The sequence below is a fragment of the Phalacrocorax aristotelis genome, unplaced genomic scaffold (assembly GCF_949628215.1).
Source record: "Phalacrocorax aristotelis unplaced genomic scaffold, bGulAri2.1 scaffold_178, whole genome shotgun sequence".
NCBI classification, from domain to species: Eukaryota; Metazoa; Chordata; class Aves; order Suliformes; family Phalacrocoracidae; genus Phalacrocorax; species Phalacrocorax aristotelis.
In genome coordinates this window covers 1-16,213 of record NW_027441275.1, presented here as the reverse complement: position 1 = coordinate 16,213, position 16,213 = coordinate 1, and the positions used below count along the sequence as shown (strand labels likewise).

Below are 16,213 nucleotides of genomic sequence, written 5' to 3'. Positions count from 1 at the left end.
CCGGGATCGGATCTGGGCTGGGTTTTACCCCCAGGCCATTCCCGGGATCGGATCCGGGCCGGGTTTTACCCCCAGGCCATTCCCGGGATCGGATCCGGGCCGGGTTTTACCCCCAGGCCATTCCCGGGATCGGATCCGGGCCGGGTTTTACCCCCAGGCCATTCCCGGGATCAGATCCGGGCAGGGTTTTACCCCCAGGCCATTCCCGGGATCGGATCCAGGCCGGGTTTTACCCCCAGGCCATTCCCGGGATCGGATCCGGGCTGGGTTTTACCCCCAGGCCATTCCCAGGGCGGATCCGGGCTGGGTTTTACCCCCAGGCCATTCCCGGGATCGGATCCGGGCCGGGTTTTACCCCCAGGCCATTCCCAGGATCGGATCCGGGCCGGGTTTTACCCCCAGGCCATTCCCAGGATCGGATCCGGGCCGGGTTTTACCCCCAGGCCATTCCCGGGATCGGATCCGGGCAGGGTTTTACCCCCAGGCCATTCCCAGGGCGGATCCGGGCCGGGTTTTACCCCCAGGCCATTCCCAGGGCGGATCCGGTCTGGGTTTTACCCCCAGGCCATTCCCAGGATCGGATCCAGGCCGGGTTTTACCCCCAGGCCATTCCCAGGATCGGATCCAGGCCGGGTTTTACCCCCAGGCCATTCCCGGGATCGGATCCGGGCAGGGTTTTACCCCCAGGCCATTCCCAGGATCGGATCCGGGCCGGGTTTTACCCCCAGGCCATTCCCGGGATCGGATCCGGGCCGGGTTTTACCCCCAGGCCATTCCCAGGATCGGATCCGGGCCGGGTTTTACCCCCAGGCCATTCCCGGGATCGGATCCGGGCCGGGTTTTACCCCCAGGCCATTCCCGGGATCGGATCCGGGCTGGGTTTTACCCCCAGGCCATTCCCGGGATCGGATCCGGGCCGGGTTTTACCCCCAGGCCATTCCCGGGATCGGATCCGGGCCGGGTTTTACCCCCAGGCCATTCCCGGGATCGGATCCGGGCCGGGTTTTACCCCCAGGCCATTCCCGGGATCGGATCCGGGCAGGGTTTTACCCCCAGGCCATTCCCGGGATCGGATCCGGGCCGGGTTTTACCCCCAGGCCATTCCCGGGATCGGATCCGGGCCGGGTTTTACCCCCAGCCCATTCCCAGGATCGGATCCGGGCAGGGTTTTACCCCCAGGCCATTCCCGGGATCGGATCCGGGCCGGGTTTTACCCCCAGGCCATTCCCAGGGCGGATCCGGGCCAGGTTTTACCCCCAGGCCATTCCCAGGGCGGATCCGGGCCGGGTTTTACACCCAGGCCATTCCCGGGATCGGATCCGGGCAGGGTTTTACCCCCAGGCCATTCCCGGGATCGGATCCGGGCCGGGTTTTACCCCCAGGCCATTCCCAGGGCGGATCCGGGCCGGGTTTTACCCCCAGGCCATTCCCGGGATCGGATCCGGGCCGGGTTTTACCCCCAGGCCATTCCCAGGGCGGATCCGGGCCGGGTTTTACCCCCAGGCCATTCCCGGGATCGGATCCGGGTCGGGTTTTACCCCCAGGCCATTCCCAGGGCGGATCCGGGCCGGGTTTTACCCCCAGGCCATTCCCAGGATCGGATCCGGTCCGGGTTTTACCCCCAGGCCATTCCCGGAATCGGATCCGGGCCGGGTTTTACCCCCAGGCCATTCCCAGGATCGGATCCAGGCCGGGTTTTACCCCCAGGCCATTCCCGGGATCGGATCCGGGCCGGGTTTTACCCCCAGGCCATTCCCGGGATCGGATCCGGGCAGGGTTTTACCCCCAGGCCATTCCCAGGATCGGATCCGGGCCGGGTTTTACCCCCAGGCCATTCCCGGCATCGGATCCGGGCCAGGTTTTACCCCCAAGCCACTCCCGGGATCGGATCCGGGCCGGGTTTTACCCCCAGGCCATTCCCGGGATCGGATCCGGGCAGGGTTTTACCCCCAGGCCATTCCCGGGATCGGATCCGGGCCGGGTTTTACCCCCAGGCCATTCCCAGGGCGGATCCGGGCAGGGTTTTACCCCCAGGCCATTCCCGGGATCGGATCCGGGCCGGGTTTTACCCCCAGGCCATTCCCAGGGCGGATCCGGGCCGGGTTTTACCCCCAGGCCATTCCCGGGATCGGATCCGGGCCGGGTTTTACCCCCAGGCCATTCCCAGGATCGGATCCGGGCCGGGTTTTACCCCCAGTCCATTCCCGGGATCGGATCCGGGCCGGGTTTTACCCCCAGGCCATTCCCAGGATCGGATCCGGGCCGGGTTTTAGCCCAGGCCATTCCCGGGTTCGGATCCGGGCCGGGTTTTACCCCCAGGCCATTCCCAGGGCGGATCCGGGCCGGGTTTTACCCCCAGGCCATTCCCGGGATCGGATCCGGGCTGGGTTTTACCCCCAGGCCATTCCCGGGATCGGATCCGGGCCGGGTTTTACCCCCAGGCCATTCCCGGGATCGGATCTGGGCCGGGTTTTACCCCCAGGCCATTCCCGGGTTCGGATCCGGGCCGGGTTTTACCCCCAGTCCATTCCCAGGGCGGATCCGGGCCGGGTTTTACCCCCAGGCCATTCCCAGGATCGGATCCAGGACGGGTTTTACCCCCAGTCCATTCCCGGGATCGGATCCGGGCAGGGTTTTACCCCCAGGCCATTCCCGGGATCGGATCCGGGCCGGGTTTTACCCCCAGGCCATTCCCAGGGCGGATCCGGGCCGGGTTTTACCCCCAGGCCATTCCCGGGATCGGATCCGGGCAGGGTTTTACCCCCAGGCCATTCCCAGGGCGGATCCAGGCCGGGTTTTACCCCCAGGCCATTCCCAGGATCGGATCCGGGCCGGGTTTTACCCCCAGGCCATTCCCAGGATCGGATCCGGGCCGGGTTTTACCCCCAGGCCATTCCCAGGGCGGATCCGGGCCGGGTTTTACCCCCAGGCCATTCCCGGGATCGGATCCGGGCCGGGTTTTACCCCCAGGCCATTCCCAGGATCGGATCCAGGCCGGGTTTTACCCCCAGGCCATTCCCGTGATCGGATCCGGGCCGGGTTTTACCCCCAGGCCATTCCCGGGATCGGATCCGGGCTGGGTTTTACCCCCAGGCCATTCCCGGGATCGGATCCGGGCCGGGTTTTACCCCCAGGCCATTCCCGGGATCGGATCCGGGCCGGGTTTTACCCCCAGCCCATTCCCAGGATCGGATCCGGGCAGGGTTTTACCCCCAGGCCATTCCCGGGATCGGATCCGGGCCGGGTTTTACCCCCAGGCCATTCCCAGGGCGGATCCGGGCCAGGTTTTACCCCCAGGCCATTCCCAGGGCGGATCCGGGCCGGGTTTTACCCCCAGGCCATTCCCAGGGCGGATCCGGGCCGGGTTTTACCCCCAGGCCATTCCCGGGATCGGATCCGGGCCGGGTTTTACCCCCAGTCCATTCCCAGGGCGGATCCGGGCCGGGTTTTACCCCCAGGCCATTCCCAGGATCGGATCCGGGCAGGGTTTTACCCCCAGGCCATTCCCGGGATCGGATCCGGGCCGGGTTTTACCCCCAGTCCATTCCCAGGATCGGATCCGGGCCGGGTTTTACCCCCAGGCCATTCCCGGGATCGGATCCGGGCCGGGTTTTACCCCCAGGCCATTCCCGGGATCGGATCTGGGCCGGGTTTTACCCCCAGTCCATTCCCGGGATCGGATCCGGGCCGGGTTTTACCCCCAGGCCATTCCCGGGATCGGATCCGGGCCGGGTTTTACCCCCAGGCCATTCCCGGGATCGGATCCGGGCCGGGTTTTACCCCCAGGCCATTCCCGGGATCGGATCCGGGCCGGGTTTTACCCCCAGGCCATTCCCGGGATCGGATCCGGGCAGGGTTTTACCCCCAGGACATTCCCAGGATCGGATCCGGGCCGGGTTTTACCCCCAGGCCATTCCCAGGGCGGATCCGGGCTGGGTTTTACCCCCAGTCCATTCCCGGGATCGGATCCGGGCTGGGTTTTACCCCCAGGCCATTCCCCGGATCGGATCCGGGCCGGGTTTTACCCCCAGGGCATTCCCAGGATCGGATCCAGGCCGGGATTTACCCCCAAGCCATTCCCGGGATCGGATCCGGGCCGGGGTTTTACCCCCAGGCCATTCCCGGGGCGGATCCGGGCCGGGTTTTACCCCCAGGGCGATTCCCAGGATCGGATCCAGGCCGGGTTTTACCCCCAGGCCATTCCCGGGATCGGATCCGGGCCGGGTTTTACACCCAGGCCATTCCCAGGGCGGATCCGGGCCGGGGTTTTACCCCCAGGCCATTCCCGGGATCGGATCCGGGCCGGGTTTTACCCCCAGGCCATTCCCAGGATCGGATCCGGGCCGGGTTTTACCCCCAGGCCATTCCCGGGATCGGATCCGGGCAGGGTTTTACCCCCAGGCCATTCCCAGGATCGGATCCGGGCAGGGTTTTACCCCCAGGCCATTCCCGGGATCGGGTCCGGGCCGGGTTTTACCCCCAGGCTATTCCCGGGATCGGGTCTGGGCCGGGGTTTTACCCCCAGGCCATTCCCGGGATCGGATCCGGGCCGGGTTTTACCCCCAGGCCATTCCCAGGATCGGATCCGGCCGGGTTTTACCCCCAGGCCATTCCCAGGATCGGATCCGGGCCGGGTTTTACCCCCAGGCCATTCCCAGGATCGGATCCGGGCCGGGTTTTACCCCCAGGCCATTCCCAGGGCGGATCCGGGCCGGGTTTTACCCCCAGGTCAGTTTTACCCCAGTCCCTTCCCACCTGGGTCCAGGCCGGGTTTTGCCCCGGGGGGGAGGGGACACAGCGGGCACACACCGGCGTTACGGCAGGGCCACACCGGGACAGCCCCCCCCACCCCTCCCCCCCCGGGACCCCCCACCTCGAGGTACGGTGTCGTCCCCCCCCCCAGCCGGTCCCCCGTTACCGCATCTTCCCGCTCTTTCGGCCCCTCACGCCGTTCCCGCCCTTCCCTGGTTCCTCACGCGGTGCGTGGTGCCCCCCCCCCCCCCGTTAGCGGCCCCTCACGCCATTCCCGCCCTTTTTGGCTCCCCTCAGGATCCTCGTTAACGCCCCCCCCTAAATACCGCCCCCTCACTTGGGGACCCCCTCCCCAAATACCTCCCCTCACACTGGAAGCCCCCCCAAATAGCCCCCCCCCACAGGTACCCCCCCCAAATACCAACCCTTCACAAGGGATCCCCCCAAATAGCGCCCCCCCTCACACGAGGATCCCTCCAATAAACCCCCCCTCACACTGGAAACCCCCCCCAAATAACCCCCCCTCACGCGGGGACACCCCCCCCAAATAACCCCCCCTCACACTGGAACCCCCCCCCCCCAAATAGCCCCCCATTACACGGGGACACCCCCCCCAGATAACGGCCCCTCACACTGGAACCCCCCCCTTTTCCCGCCCACCCGGTGAGTGACAGGCGGGGGGGCGGGGCCGGGCGGGGCGGGGCGGGCGCGCGCCGCGGGGGGGCGCTGGCGGCGGGAGGGGGAGGGGAGGGGGAGGGGGAGGGGGGGGCTCGCGCCGCCCGCACCGCCCGCGCCGCTCGCCGCATGGAGCTGCCCCCCCGGGCCCGCGCGCCCCCGCAGGTACGGGGGGGGGCGATGGGGGGGGGGGTCGTGCAATGGGGGGTGCTGTGCAATGGGGGGGGGGCGTCGTGCAAACGGGGGGGCCGTGTAATGGGGGGGCCTGTGCGTTATGGGGGGGGGTTCGTGCAGTGGGGGGGGCCTGTGCATTATGGGGGGGGCCGTGCAAACGGAGGCCCGTGCGATGGGGGGGCTTGTGCAATATGGGGGGGGGGTCGTGCAATGAGGGGGGACCTGTTCAATACGCGGGCGGCTGTGCAATGATGGGGGGGGGCGCCGTGCAATCGGGGGGCGCCGTGCAATGGGGGGGGGTCCTGTGCAATATGGGGGGGCCTGTGCAATGGGGGGGCCGTGCAATGGGGGGCCGTGCAATGGGGGGCCGTGCATTAAGGGGGGGGTCGTTCAATGGGGGTGGCCGTGCAATGGGGGGGGTCGTGCAATGATGGGGGGGGCTGTGCAATATGGGGGGGGATCGTGCAATGGTGTAGGGGGCGCCGTGCAGTGGGGAGGGTCGTGGGGGGGGTCGTGCAATGATGGGGGGGCCTGTGCAATATGGGGGGGTCGTGCAATATGGGGGGGATCGTGCAATGGTGTGGGGGATGCCGTGCAATGGGGGGGTCGTGCAATGATGGGGGGGCTGTGCAATATGGAGGGGGTCGTGCAATATGGGGGGGATCGTGCAATGGTGTGGGGGGCGCCGTGCAATGGGGGGGGGTCGTGCAATGGTGTGGGGGGCGCCGTGCAATGGGGGGGGGGTCGTGCAATGATGGGGGGGCCTGTGCAATATGGGGGACGCTGTGCAAATGGCGGGGCCGTGCAATAAGGGGGGGGGGTCGTGCAATATGGGGAGGGGGCTTGCAATGGCGGGTGGGGGCCGTGCGATCTGGGGGGACTGTGCAAACTGGGGGCGGCCGCCGTGCAATGGGGGGGGGGGCTGTGAAATGAGGGAGGGTCCTGGGGAAATAATGGGGGGGGTTGTCGGTGCAATTGGGGGGGGGTCGTGCAAACTGGGGCCGCCGCCGTGCAATACGGGGGGGTGTGAAATGAGGGGGGCTGTGCAAACTGGGGGGGGGGCCGTGTTCAATACGGGGGGGCGCCCTGTGCAAAATGGGGAGGGGGGCGCCGTGCAATGCGGGGGGCTGTGCAAAATTGGGGGGGGGGGGCGCCGTTGGAATGGGGAACTGGGGGGGGCGATAGGGCGGGGGCCTGAGCAAACCGGGGCGGGGGGGGCGGCATGAAAATGGGGTGGGGGGCTGTGCGATGGGGGGAGGGAGATGAAGGGGGGGCAGCAGGGGGAGGGTTTGGGGGGGCGCCCCCCCCTCCCCGGGCCACCCGTGTGCCTCAGTTTCCCCCCACGGGGGAGGATGGGGGGGTCCCCGGAGGGGGATGGGGGTCCCCATGGGGGGGGGTGGGCGCGATGGCGGCGCGCAAGGCACGCCGGGAAGGCGGTGCGGGCCCCCCCCCCCCCATCACCGGTTCGTTCCCACAATGCCCCGCGACCCCCCCATCACCGGGCGGGGGGGGGTTGGGGGGGGGCGGTGAGTTTTCCCACAATGCCCCGCGGCGCCGTTCCCATGGCAACGCGCCGGATGGGAGCTGCCGGCCGGGGCTGAGCTTCCCACAATGCCCCGCGGCCCCATCCCCCGCACGGGGTGAGCGCGGCGGGGAGGGGGGGGGGGGCCGCACCCCGGGGGGGGGCCTGGGGGGGTCCCGGACCCCCGGATCCCCTTTGGGGGGGGGGGGGGGCTCTGGGCCGCAATCGGCTTTACCCCCCCGCCCCCCCCCCCGGGGGCCGCTGAGCCGCGGATTGGGGGGGGGCGGGGGGGTCCCGGACGCCTGGGTCCCTTCTGGAGGGGGGAGGGGTGGTCCAGATGCTGGGGGGGGGGGGGGGGGCAGGACGCCTGGGTCCTTCCCCTCCCCCAACCCATCTTTTAATCCTCGCCGTTAATCGCCGCGACCCCCCCCCCACCCCCCCCAGCGGCGCCCTCCCCTCCCCCTGCGGTTGGGGGAGGGGGGGGCTGGGCAGCCCCCCTCCCCCCCCCCCTCCGCCGACCCCCCTCCCCCTCTCTCCCGCAGGTCGGTGCCCGGTGAGGCCGTGGGGGGCCGGCAGCGCCCTCCCCCGCCATGGCCCGCCCCCGCCCCCGCCCTGCGCAGCCTCCTCGTCACCGCCGTCCTCGTCACCTCGGCCACCCAAGGTAGGCACCCGTGGGGGGAGGGGCGCGGGGGCCGGGGGTGGGGAGGGGGCGCCCCGACGCCTGGGTCCCCTGGGGAGGGGGGGGCGGGGGGGCGTGCGGGGGCGACGTACTGCCTGGTTAGGGGTTGCACGGACTCGTGCAAGGCCCCGTGCGAGGGGCGTGCGAGGCCTGCGCAAGACGTGCACGGAGCTGTGCGAGCTGCCCTGTGCGAGGCTCGTGCAAAGGGTGTGTAAAGCTCGTGCAAGGGGCGTGCAAGGCTTGTGTGAGGCCTGTACAATACCTAGAGAAGAAGGGCATGGTTGTGCAAGGCCCGCGCGAGCTGCCTCGTGCGAGGCTCGTGCAAGGGGTGTGCGAGGCTCGTGTGAGATCTATACAGTGCCTGGCAAAGAGGCGCAGAGAGCTGTGCAAGGTCCGTGCAAGGGGTGTGCAAGGCTTGTGCAAGGGGATGCAAGGTTTGCGTGAGACCTGCACAGTGCCCGGGCAAAAGGGGCGCAGGCTTGTGCAAGGTCCGTGCAAGCTGGCTTGTGCGAGGGATGTGTAAGGCGCGTGCAAGGGGTGTGCAAGGCTCACATAAGACCTGCACAATACCTGGGTAAGAGGGGTGCAGAGCTGTGCAAGGCCTGTGCGAGCTGCCTCGTGCGAGGCTCGTGCAAGGGCTGTGCAAGGGGCGTGCAAGGCTTGCACAAAGGTCTTGCCTGGCCGAGAGACACACAGACCCGTGCAAGACTCTGGGCGATGCCCCTGTGCGAGGGGTGTGCAAGGGGCGTGCAAGGCCAGCGTGAGAGTCCTGCAACCCTCATACGAGCCCCACGCAGACCTTGCACAAGCCTCGTGCAAGAGGCAGAGCTGCCCCCCGCGGCACCGCACGTGCACGGGGTCAGGCGGGCCTTGCACACGTGTGTGCACGGAGGTGTTGTCCTGGGGGCGGGTGGGGAGTTGGAGGGTCCCAGGGGTGGGGGGTCACCGGGTGCAGTGGTGGGGTGTGCAGGGACCCAGGCGTCTGGGTGGGGGTCCCCAGGGTGGGGTTCCCCAAGGTGGGGGTCCTAGGCACGGCAGCGGGGAGTGCAGGGACCCAGGTGTCTGGGTGGGGGGTCCCCCGGGCAGGGGGTCCCCCGGGTGGGGGTCCTGGGTGCAGTGGCGGGGTGTGCAGGGACCCAGGTGTCCAGGTGGGGGTCCCAAGAGTGGGGGGTCCCAGGGCAGGGGTCTGGGTGTGGCAGCAGGGTGTGCAGGGGCCCAGGTGTCTGGGCAGGGGTCCTGGGGTGGGGGTCTGGGTGTGCAGGGGCCCAGAGCAGGGGGTCCAGGGTGGGGGTCATTGGTGTGTGCAGAGGCCCAGGAGCGGGGGTCCAGGGTAGGGGTCCAGTGGGGCGCGAAGGGCCCCAGGGGCAGGGGTCCCCAGGGTGGGGGTCTATGGCTGGGCGTGCAGGACCCCAGGGGCGGGGGTCCACTGGGGTGTGCGTGGCCCCACGGGTGGGGGTCCCGGTCGGGGGTCTGTGGTAGGGGTCCGTTGGGGTGTGCAGGGTCCCCAGGGGCAGGGGGTCCTGGGGCTCGGGTCTGGGTGTGGCAGCAGGGCATACAGGGCCCCAGGGGTGGGGGTCCCGGGCAGGGGGTCCCCATTGGGGGTCCTGGGGCAGGGGTCTGTCAGGGTGTGCTGGGTCCCAGGGCGGGGGTCCCGGGCGGGGGTCCCAGCGTGGCAGTGGGGTGTGCAGAGTCCCAGGGGTGGGGGGTCCCCAGGGCGGGAGGTCCCCAGGGCAGGGGGCCCAGCTGGGGGTCGTGGCAGGGGTCCATCAGGGTGTGCAGGGTTGGAGGGTCCCCAGGGTCGGGGGTCCCCAAGGTGGGGGGTCCGAGGGCGGGAGTCCTGGTTGGGGGTCTGTCAGGGTGTGCAGGGTCCCAGGGCAGGCGCCCCAGGGTGGGGGTCCCAGTTGGGGGTTGTGGTGGGGGTCTGTTGGGGTGTGCAGGGTCCCAGGGCAGGTGTCCCAGGGCGGGGGGTCCTGGTTGGGTGTCTGTCAGGGTGTGCAGGGTCCCCAGGGTGAGGGGTCCCCAGGGTAGGGGTCCTGGTGCTTGGGGGTCCTGGTGCGTGGGGGTCCGTCAGGGTGTGCAGGCTTCCAGGGCAGGGTGTCCCCGCGGCGGGGGTCCCCAGGGTGGGGGGTGCCCAGGGTTGGGGTCCCAGTGGTTGGGGGTGTGTGGCAGGGGTCCGTCAGAGTGTGCAGGGTTCCAGGGTGGGGGTCCCCGGGGTTGGGGTCCCGGTGCTCAGGGGTCGTGGCGGGGTCCATCAGGGTGTGCAGGGTTCCAGGGCGGGGTGTCCCCGGGGCGGGGGTGTGTGGGAGGGGTGGGGGGTCCCAGGGTGGGGGTGTGGGGCGGGGGTCCCGGGGTGGGGGCGCGGGGCGGGGGGTGTGTGGCGAGGGTGCTGGGGTCCCGGGGCGGGGTCCTGGGGCAGGGGTCCTGGGGCAGGGGCGCGGGGAGGGGGTCCCGGGGCGGGGGCGTGGGGTGGGGTTCCCAGGGTGGGGGTCCCAGGGCGGGGGTCCCGGGGCGGGGGCGCGGGGTGGAGGCGTGGGGAGGGGGTGCGTGGCAGGGCTCCCAGGGTGGGGTTCCCGGGGCAGGGGTCCCAGAGCAGGGGCGTGTGGCGGGGTTCCCGCGGCGGGGTTCCCAGGGCAGGGGTCCCGGAGCAGGGGCGCAGGGCGGGGGTCCTGGGGCGGGGGTCCCGGAGCAGGGGCGCGTGGCGGGGGTCCCGGGGCGGGTTCCCGGGGCGGGGGTCCCGGAGCAGGGGCGTGGGGTGGGGTTCCCGGGGCGGGGTTCCCGGGGCGGGGTTCCCAGGGCAGGGTTCCCAGGGCAGGGGTCCCAGAGCAGGGGCGCGGGGCGGGGTTCCCGGGGCGGGGGTCCTGGGCAGGGGTCCCGGAGCAGGGGTCCCGGAGCAGGGGCGCGTGGCAGGGTTCCCGGGGCGGGGTTCCCGGTGTGGGGTTCCCGGGGCGGGGGTCCCGGGGCGGGGGTCCCGGAGCAGGGGCGCGGGGCGGGGGTCCCGGGGCGGGGTTCCCGGGGCGGGGGTCCCGGAGCAGGGGCGCGGGGCGGGGGTCCCGGGGCGGGGTTCCCGTGGCGGGGTTCCCGTGGCGGGGTTCCCGTGGCGGGGGCGCGTGGCGGGGGCGGCGTGGCGGGGGGCGCGGTGGCGGGGCGTGCAGGACGCAGGCGTGCCCCCCGCAGGGCTGAGCCGGGCCGGGCTGCCCTTCGGGCTGGTGCGGCGGGAGCTGGCGTGCGAGGGGTACCCCATCGAGCTGCGGTGCCCGGGCAGCGACGTGGTGATGGTGGAGAACGCCAACTACGGGCGCACCGACGACAAGATCTGCGACGCCGACCCCTTCCAGATGGAGAACGTGCAGTGCTACCTGCCCGACGCCTTCAAGATCATGGCCCAGAGGTGCGGGGGACGGGAGCGCGGGGACGGGGGCATGGGGGGGACAGGCAGGGATGGGGGGACAGGCAGGGGACGGGGGGGACAGGCAGGGGATGGGGGGGACAGGCAGGGGACGGGGGACAGGCAGGGGATGGGGGGGACAGGCAGGGGATGGGGGTACAGGCAGGGGACATGGGGACAGGCAGGGGATGGGGGGGACAGGCAGGGGACGGGGGGGACAGGCAGGGAACGGGGGGACAGGCAGGGGATGGGGGGGACAGGCAGGGGATGGGGGTACAGGCAGGGGACATGGGGACAGGTACGGGATGGGGGACAGGCAGGGGACGGGGGGGACAGGCAGGGGACATGGGGACAGGCAGGGGATGGGGGTACAGGCAGGGGACATGGGGACAGGCAGGGGACGGGGGGACAGGCAGGGGATGGGGGGACAGGCAGGGGACGGGGGGGACAGGCAGGGGATGGGGGTACAGGCAGGGGACGGGGACAGGCAGGGGACATGGGGACAGGCAGGGGACGGGGGGACAGGCAGGGGATGGGGGACAGGCAGGGGACGGGGGGGACAGGCAGGGGATGGGGGTACAGGCAGGGGACGGGGACAGGCAGGGGAAGGGGGGACAGGCAGGGGATGGGGGACAGGCAGGGGACGGGGGGACAGGCAGGGGACATGGGGACAGGTACGGGATGGGGGACAGGCAGGGGACGGGGGGACAGGCAGGGGACATGGGGACAGGCAGGGGATGGGGGTACAGGCAGGGGACGGGGGTACAGGCAGGGGACGGGGGTACGGGGAGGGGACATGGGGACAGGCAGGGGACATGGGACAGGCAGGGGACGGGGGGACAGGCAGGGGATGGGGGACAGGCAGGGGACAGGGGGGACAGGCAGGGGACATGGGGACAGGCAGGGGATGGGGGTACAGGCAGGGGACGGGGGACAGGCAGGGGACGGGGGACAGGCAGGGGATGGGGGTACAGGCAGGGGACGGGGGGACAGGCAGGGGACGGGGGACAGGCAGGGGACATGGGGACAGGCAGGGGACGGGGGGACAGGCAGGGGATGGGGGTACAGGCAGGGGACACGGGGACAGGCAGGGGATGGGGGGGACAGGCAGGGGACACGGGGACAGGCAGGGGATGGGGGGACAGGCAGGGGATGGGGGGGACAGGCAGGGGACATGGGGACAGGTACAAGGTGTGGGGACACGGGGCCGTCGCGGAGGCAGTCAGACGTGGGGACAGGTCGGGGACATGGGGACAGGGTGGGGACGTGGGGTCGGCTGAGGCCACGGGGGAAGCAGTCACACGAGGACAAGCAGGTGGTGTGGGGACACGGGGGGTTTGGGGACACCGGGACACATGGGGTGATGGGGACATGTGGGGGACGTGGGGGTGGCAGGGGGACACAGGACTGGCGACGTGGGGACACCGTGTGTGGGTGGCACAGGGCCGTGGGGCAGCCTGGGGACACCGTGGGGACCCCGTGGGGACCCTGTGGGGACAAGGGCCGGGGCCGGGCGGCCCAGGGACGTGGTGCAGTGCAGGGACGGTGACAGGGGACATTGGGGGGAATCGGGGGGCAGGCAGGGATGGGGGGCTGTCGGGTGGCACAGGGACTCGGGGACAGCGTGGGGACACGGGGACGGGGGGTGGCACAGGGACACGGGGACAGCGTGGGGACACGGGGACAGGGGGTGGCACAGGGACACGGGGACAGGGGGTTGCACAGGGACACGGGGACAGCGTGGGGACATGGGGACAGCGTGGGGACAGGGGGTGGCACAGGGACACGGGGACAGCGTGGGGACACGGGGACAGGGGGTGGCACGGGGGCATGGGGACAGCGTGGGGACACGGGGACAGGGGGTGGCACAGGGACATGGGGACAGCGTGGGGACACGGGGACAGCGTGGGGACACGGGGACAGGGGGTGGCACAGGGACAGGGGGACACGGCACAGCTCAGGGGCCTGTGGACAGCGCAGGGACGTCCCCGTGTCCCCCGTCCCCCCATCCTGGGCCACGGGAGGTGTCCCCTGCGCCCAGGTCCCCACCTCCGTGTCCTGTGTTGTGTCCCTCGTGTCCCCACCGTCCCCCCGTGTCCCCACCGTCCCCCCGCGTCCCCACCGTCCCCCGCGTCCCCACCATCCCCCCATGTCCCCTGTGTCCCCACTGTCCCCCGTGTCCCCACCATCCCCCCGTGTCCCGTGTCCTCACTGTCCCCGTGTCCCCACCATTCCCCCGTGTCCCCCGTGTCCCCACCGTCCCCCGTGTCCCCCACCCCGTCCCCCCGTGTCCCCTGTGTCCCCCGTGTCCCCACCATCCCCCCGTGTCCCCACCGTGTCCCCACCATCCCCCCATGTCCCCCGTGTCCCCACCATCCCCCCCGTGTCCCCCGTGTCCCCCCCACCCCCCTGTGCCCCCCCACCCCCCCCGCAGGTGCAACAACCGGACGCAGTGCGTGGTGGTGGCCGGCTCCGACGCCTTCCCCGACCCCTGCCCGGGGACCTACAAGTACCTGGAGGTGCAGTACGACTGCGTGCCCTACAGTGAGTCCTGCCCCGCCCCGCCCCGCCCCGCCGCGCCCCGCCCCGCCCCACGGCGGCCCCGCCCCGCCCCACGGCTCCCCCAGCCCCCACGGCTCCCCCAGCCCCGGCACCCCCAAGTACCTGGAGGCGCAGTGGGCCTGTGCCCCCCACAGGGAGTCCTGCCCCACGGCACCCCACAGCACCCAGCCCCACAGCCCTCAGTACCCCACCCCATAGCACCCAGCACCCTCTGCCCCACAGCACCCACAGATCCCCACCCCACAGCCCCCTACCCCACAGCACCCACATATCCCCACCCCATAGCACCCCACAGCCCCCTACCCCACAGCACCCACAGATCCCCACCCCACAGCGCCCACAGGTTCCCACCCCATTGCACCCTGCCCCATAGCACCCCACAGCACCCACAAGCACCCACATTGTCCTGGCCCCCAGCCCCCCCAGCACCCATACCGTAGCACCCCACAGCCCCCTGCCCCCCGTCCCCCACCCACCCCTGGGGGCACCCGGATGCCTGGGGGGGGGCGAGGGGTGACATGGGGGGGGCAGGGACCCCCCCCCCCGAGCAAACCAGGAAGTCCTGCCCCCCACCCCCACCCCCTGGGCCTCTCCGAGGTGGGGGGCGCAGTGCCCCCCTGTGCCCCCCCAGCTGTGCCCCAGAGCATTGTGGGAGCCCGCTGGGGGGGGGGCTGGGGGACGCTGCTACATCCCCCCCCCCAAGATTTGGGGGTGCAGCCCTCCTCCCCCCATCGGGGGGTCCTGCCCTCAGTGCCCCCCCCCAAATTGGGGCCCAACCCCTGTGTGTTCCTGTTTGTGAAGCTGCCCCCCCCCCCGCGTGCCCCCCACTTGGGGTCTGAGTCCCCCCGGTTTGGGGGGCTGCGACACCCCCCAGGGCCCCCCCATGTCCCATCGGTTTGGGGGGGCTCTGATCCTCTCCAGGGACCCCCCCGTCCCCTCGGTTTGGGGGTGCGAACCCCCACCCAGGACCCCCCCGCATCCCCTTTATTTAGGGGGGCTGTGACCCCCTCCAGTACCCCCCACATCCCCTCGGTTTGGGGGTGAAACCCCCCCCTCCAGGACCCCCCACATCCCCTCGGTTTGGGGGGGCTGCGACACCCCCCCAAGACCCCCCCACATCCCCTCGATTTGGGGGTGAAACCCCCCCCTCCAGGACCCCCCACATCCCCTCGGTTTGGGGGTGCGACCCCCCCCCCCCCCAACCCCCCACATCCCCTCGGTTTGGGGGGGCTGCGACCCCCCCCCGGGACCCCCCGTCCCCTCGGTTTGGGGGTGCGACCCCCTGCGCCCCCCCCGGGGGGGGTCGGCCCCGTCTCTCCCCAGGCGCCGTCGCGGGACCCCCCAACCCCCCCCCCCCCCCCCCTTTGCTTTGCAGCCGCCGCCGGAGCCGCCGGAGGGAGCGTCGGAGCCCCCGGCACCGCGACACGCGGCACCCGCCCCGCGCCGGGCACGCCTGGGCGCGCCCACGCACACGCCACGCCCACGCCACGCCCACGCCCACGCCCACGCACACGCCCACGCCCACGCCACGCCCACGCCACGCCCACGCCACGCCCACGCCACGCACACCGCCCACGCACACGCCACGCACACGCCGCGCCCACGCCCATGCCCACGCCCACGGCCAGGCCCGCGCCACGCCCACGCTGCACACACGCACACACCGCGCACACGCACACGCCAGGCACACTCCACGCACACGCCATGCCCACGCCACGCCCACGCACACGCCACGCACACGCCCACGCCACGCACACGCCCACGCCACGCCCACGCCACGCCCACGCCACGCACATGCCACGCACATGCCACGCACACAGCCAGGCCCACGCCCACGCCACGAACACGCCAGGCCCGCGCCACGCCCACGCCACGCCCACGCCACGCCCACGCCCACGCCACGCACACGCCACGCCCACGCCCACGCCCACGCCACGCACATGCCACGCCCACGCCACGCCCACGCCATGCCCACGGCCAGGCCCGTGCACACGCCCACGCCACGCCCACGCCACGCACACGACCCACGCACATGCCACGCACACAGTCAGGCCCACGCCCACGCCACGAACACGCCAGGCCCGCGCCACGCCCACACCGCGCCCACGCCCACGCTGCACACACGCCCACGCCGCGCACACGCACACGCCCACGCCGCGCACTACGCACACGCTGCACACACGCACACGCCCACGCCACGCACACGCCCACGCCGCGCACACGCCCACGCCGCGCCCACGCCCATGCCCACGCACACGCCACGAACACGCCAGGCCCGCGCCACGCCCACGCTGCACACACGCACACACCGCGTACACGCACACGCCAGGCACACGCCATGCACACACATGCCCACACCGCGCCCACGCACATGCCACGCACACGCACACGCCACACACACGCTGTGCACACGCACACGCCAGGCACACGCCACGCACACGCCACGCACACGCCACGCACACGC

At 71.7% G+C, this 16,213-nt stretch overlaps 1 protein-coding gene across 3 annotated transcripts; it reads left to right on the top strand.

The window, feature by feature from the left end:
• The first annotated feature begins 5,508 nt into the window (after positions 1 to 5,508).
• LOC142051229 (uncharacterized) lies at positions 5,509 to 14,548 on the top strand. Of its 3 annotated transcripts, none has more exons than XM_075080404.1 (4): positions 5,509 to 5,592; positions 7,666 to 7,784; positions 11,065 to 11,190; positions 13,622 to 14,547. In XM_075080404.1, exons 2-4 carry the CDS (start codon positions 7,714 to 7,716, stop codon positions 14,187 to 14,189), a joined length of 765 nt encoding a protein of 254 aa, XP_074936505.1. In that variant the 5' UTR covers positions 5,509 to 5,592; positions 7,666 to 7,713; the 3' UTR covers positions 14,190 to 14,547. The 3 variants fall into 3 exon arrangements, with proteins under 3 accessions (XP_074936505.1, XP_074936506.1, XP_074936504.1); XM_075080405.1 differs by lacking the exon at positions 5,509 to 5,592 and adding an exon at positions 7,100 to 7,241 and having other exon boundaries at positions 13,622 to 14,548; XM_075080403.1 differs by lacking the exon at positions 5,509 to 5,592 and adding an exon at positions 7,152 to 7,241 and having other exon boundaries at positions 10,977 to 11,190; positions 13,622 to 14,543.
• The last annotated feature ends 1,665 nt before the right edge of the window (positions 14,549 to 16,213 follow it).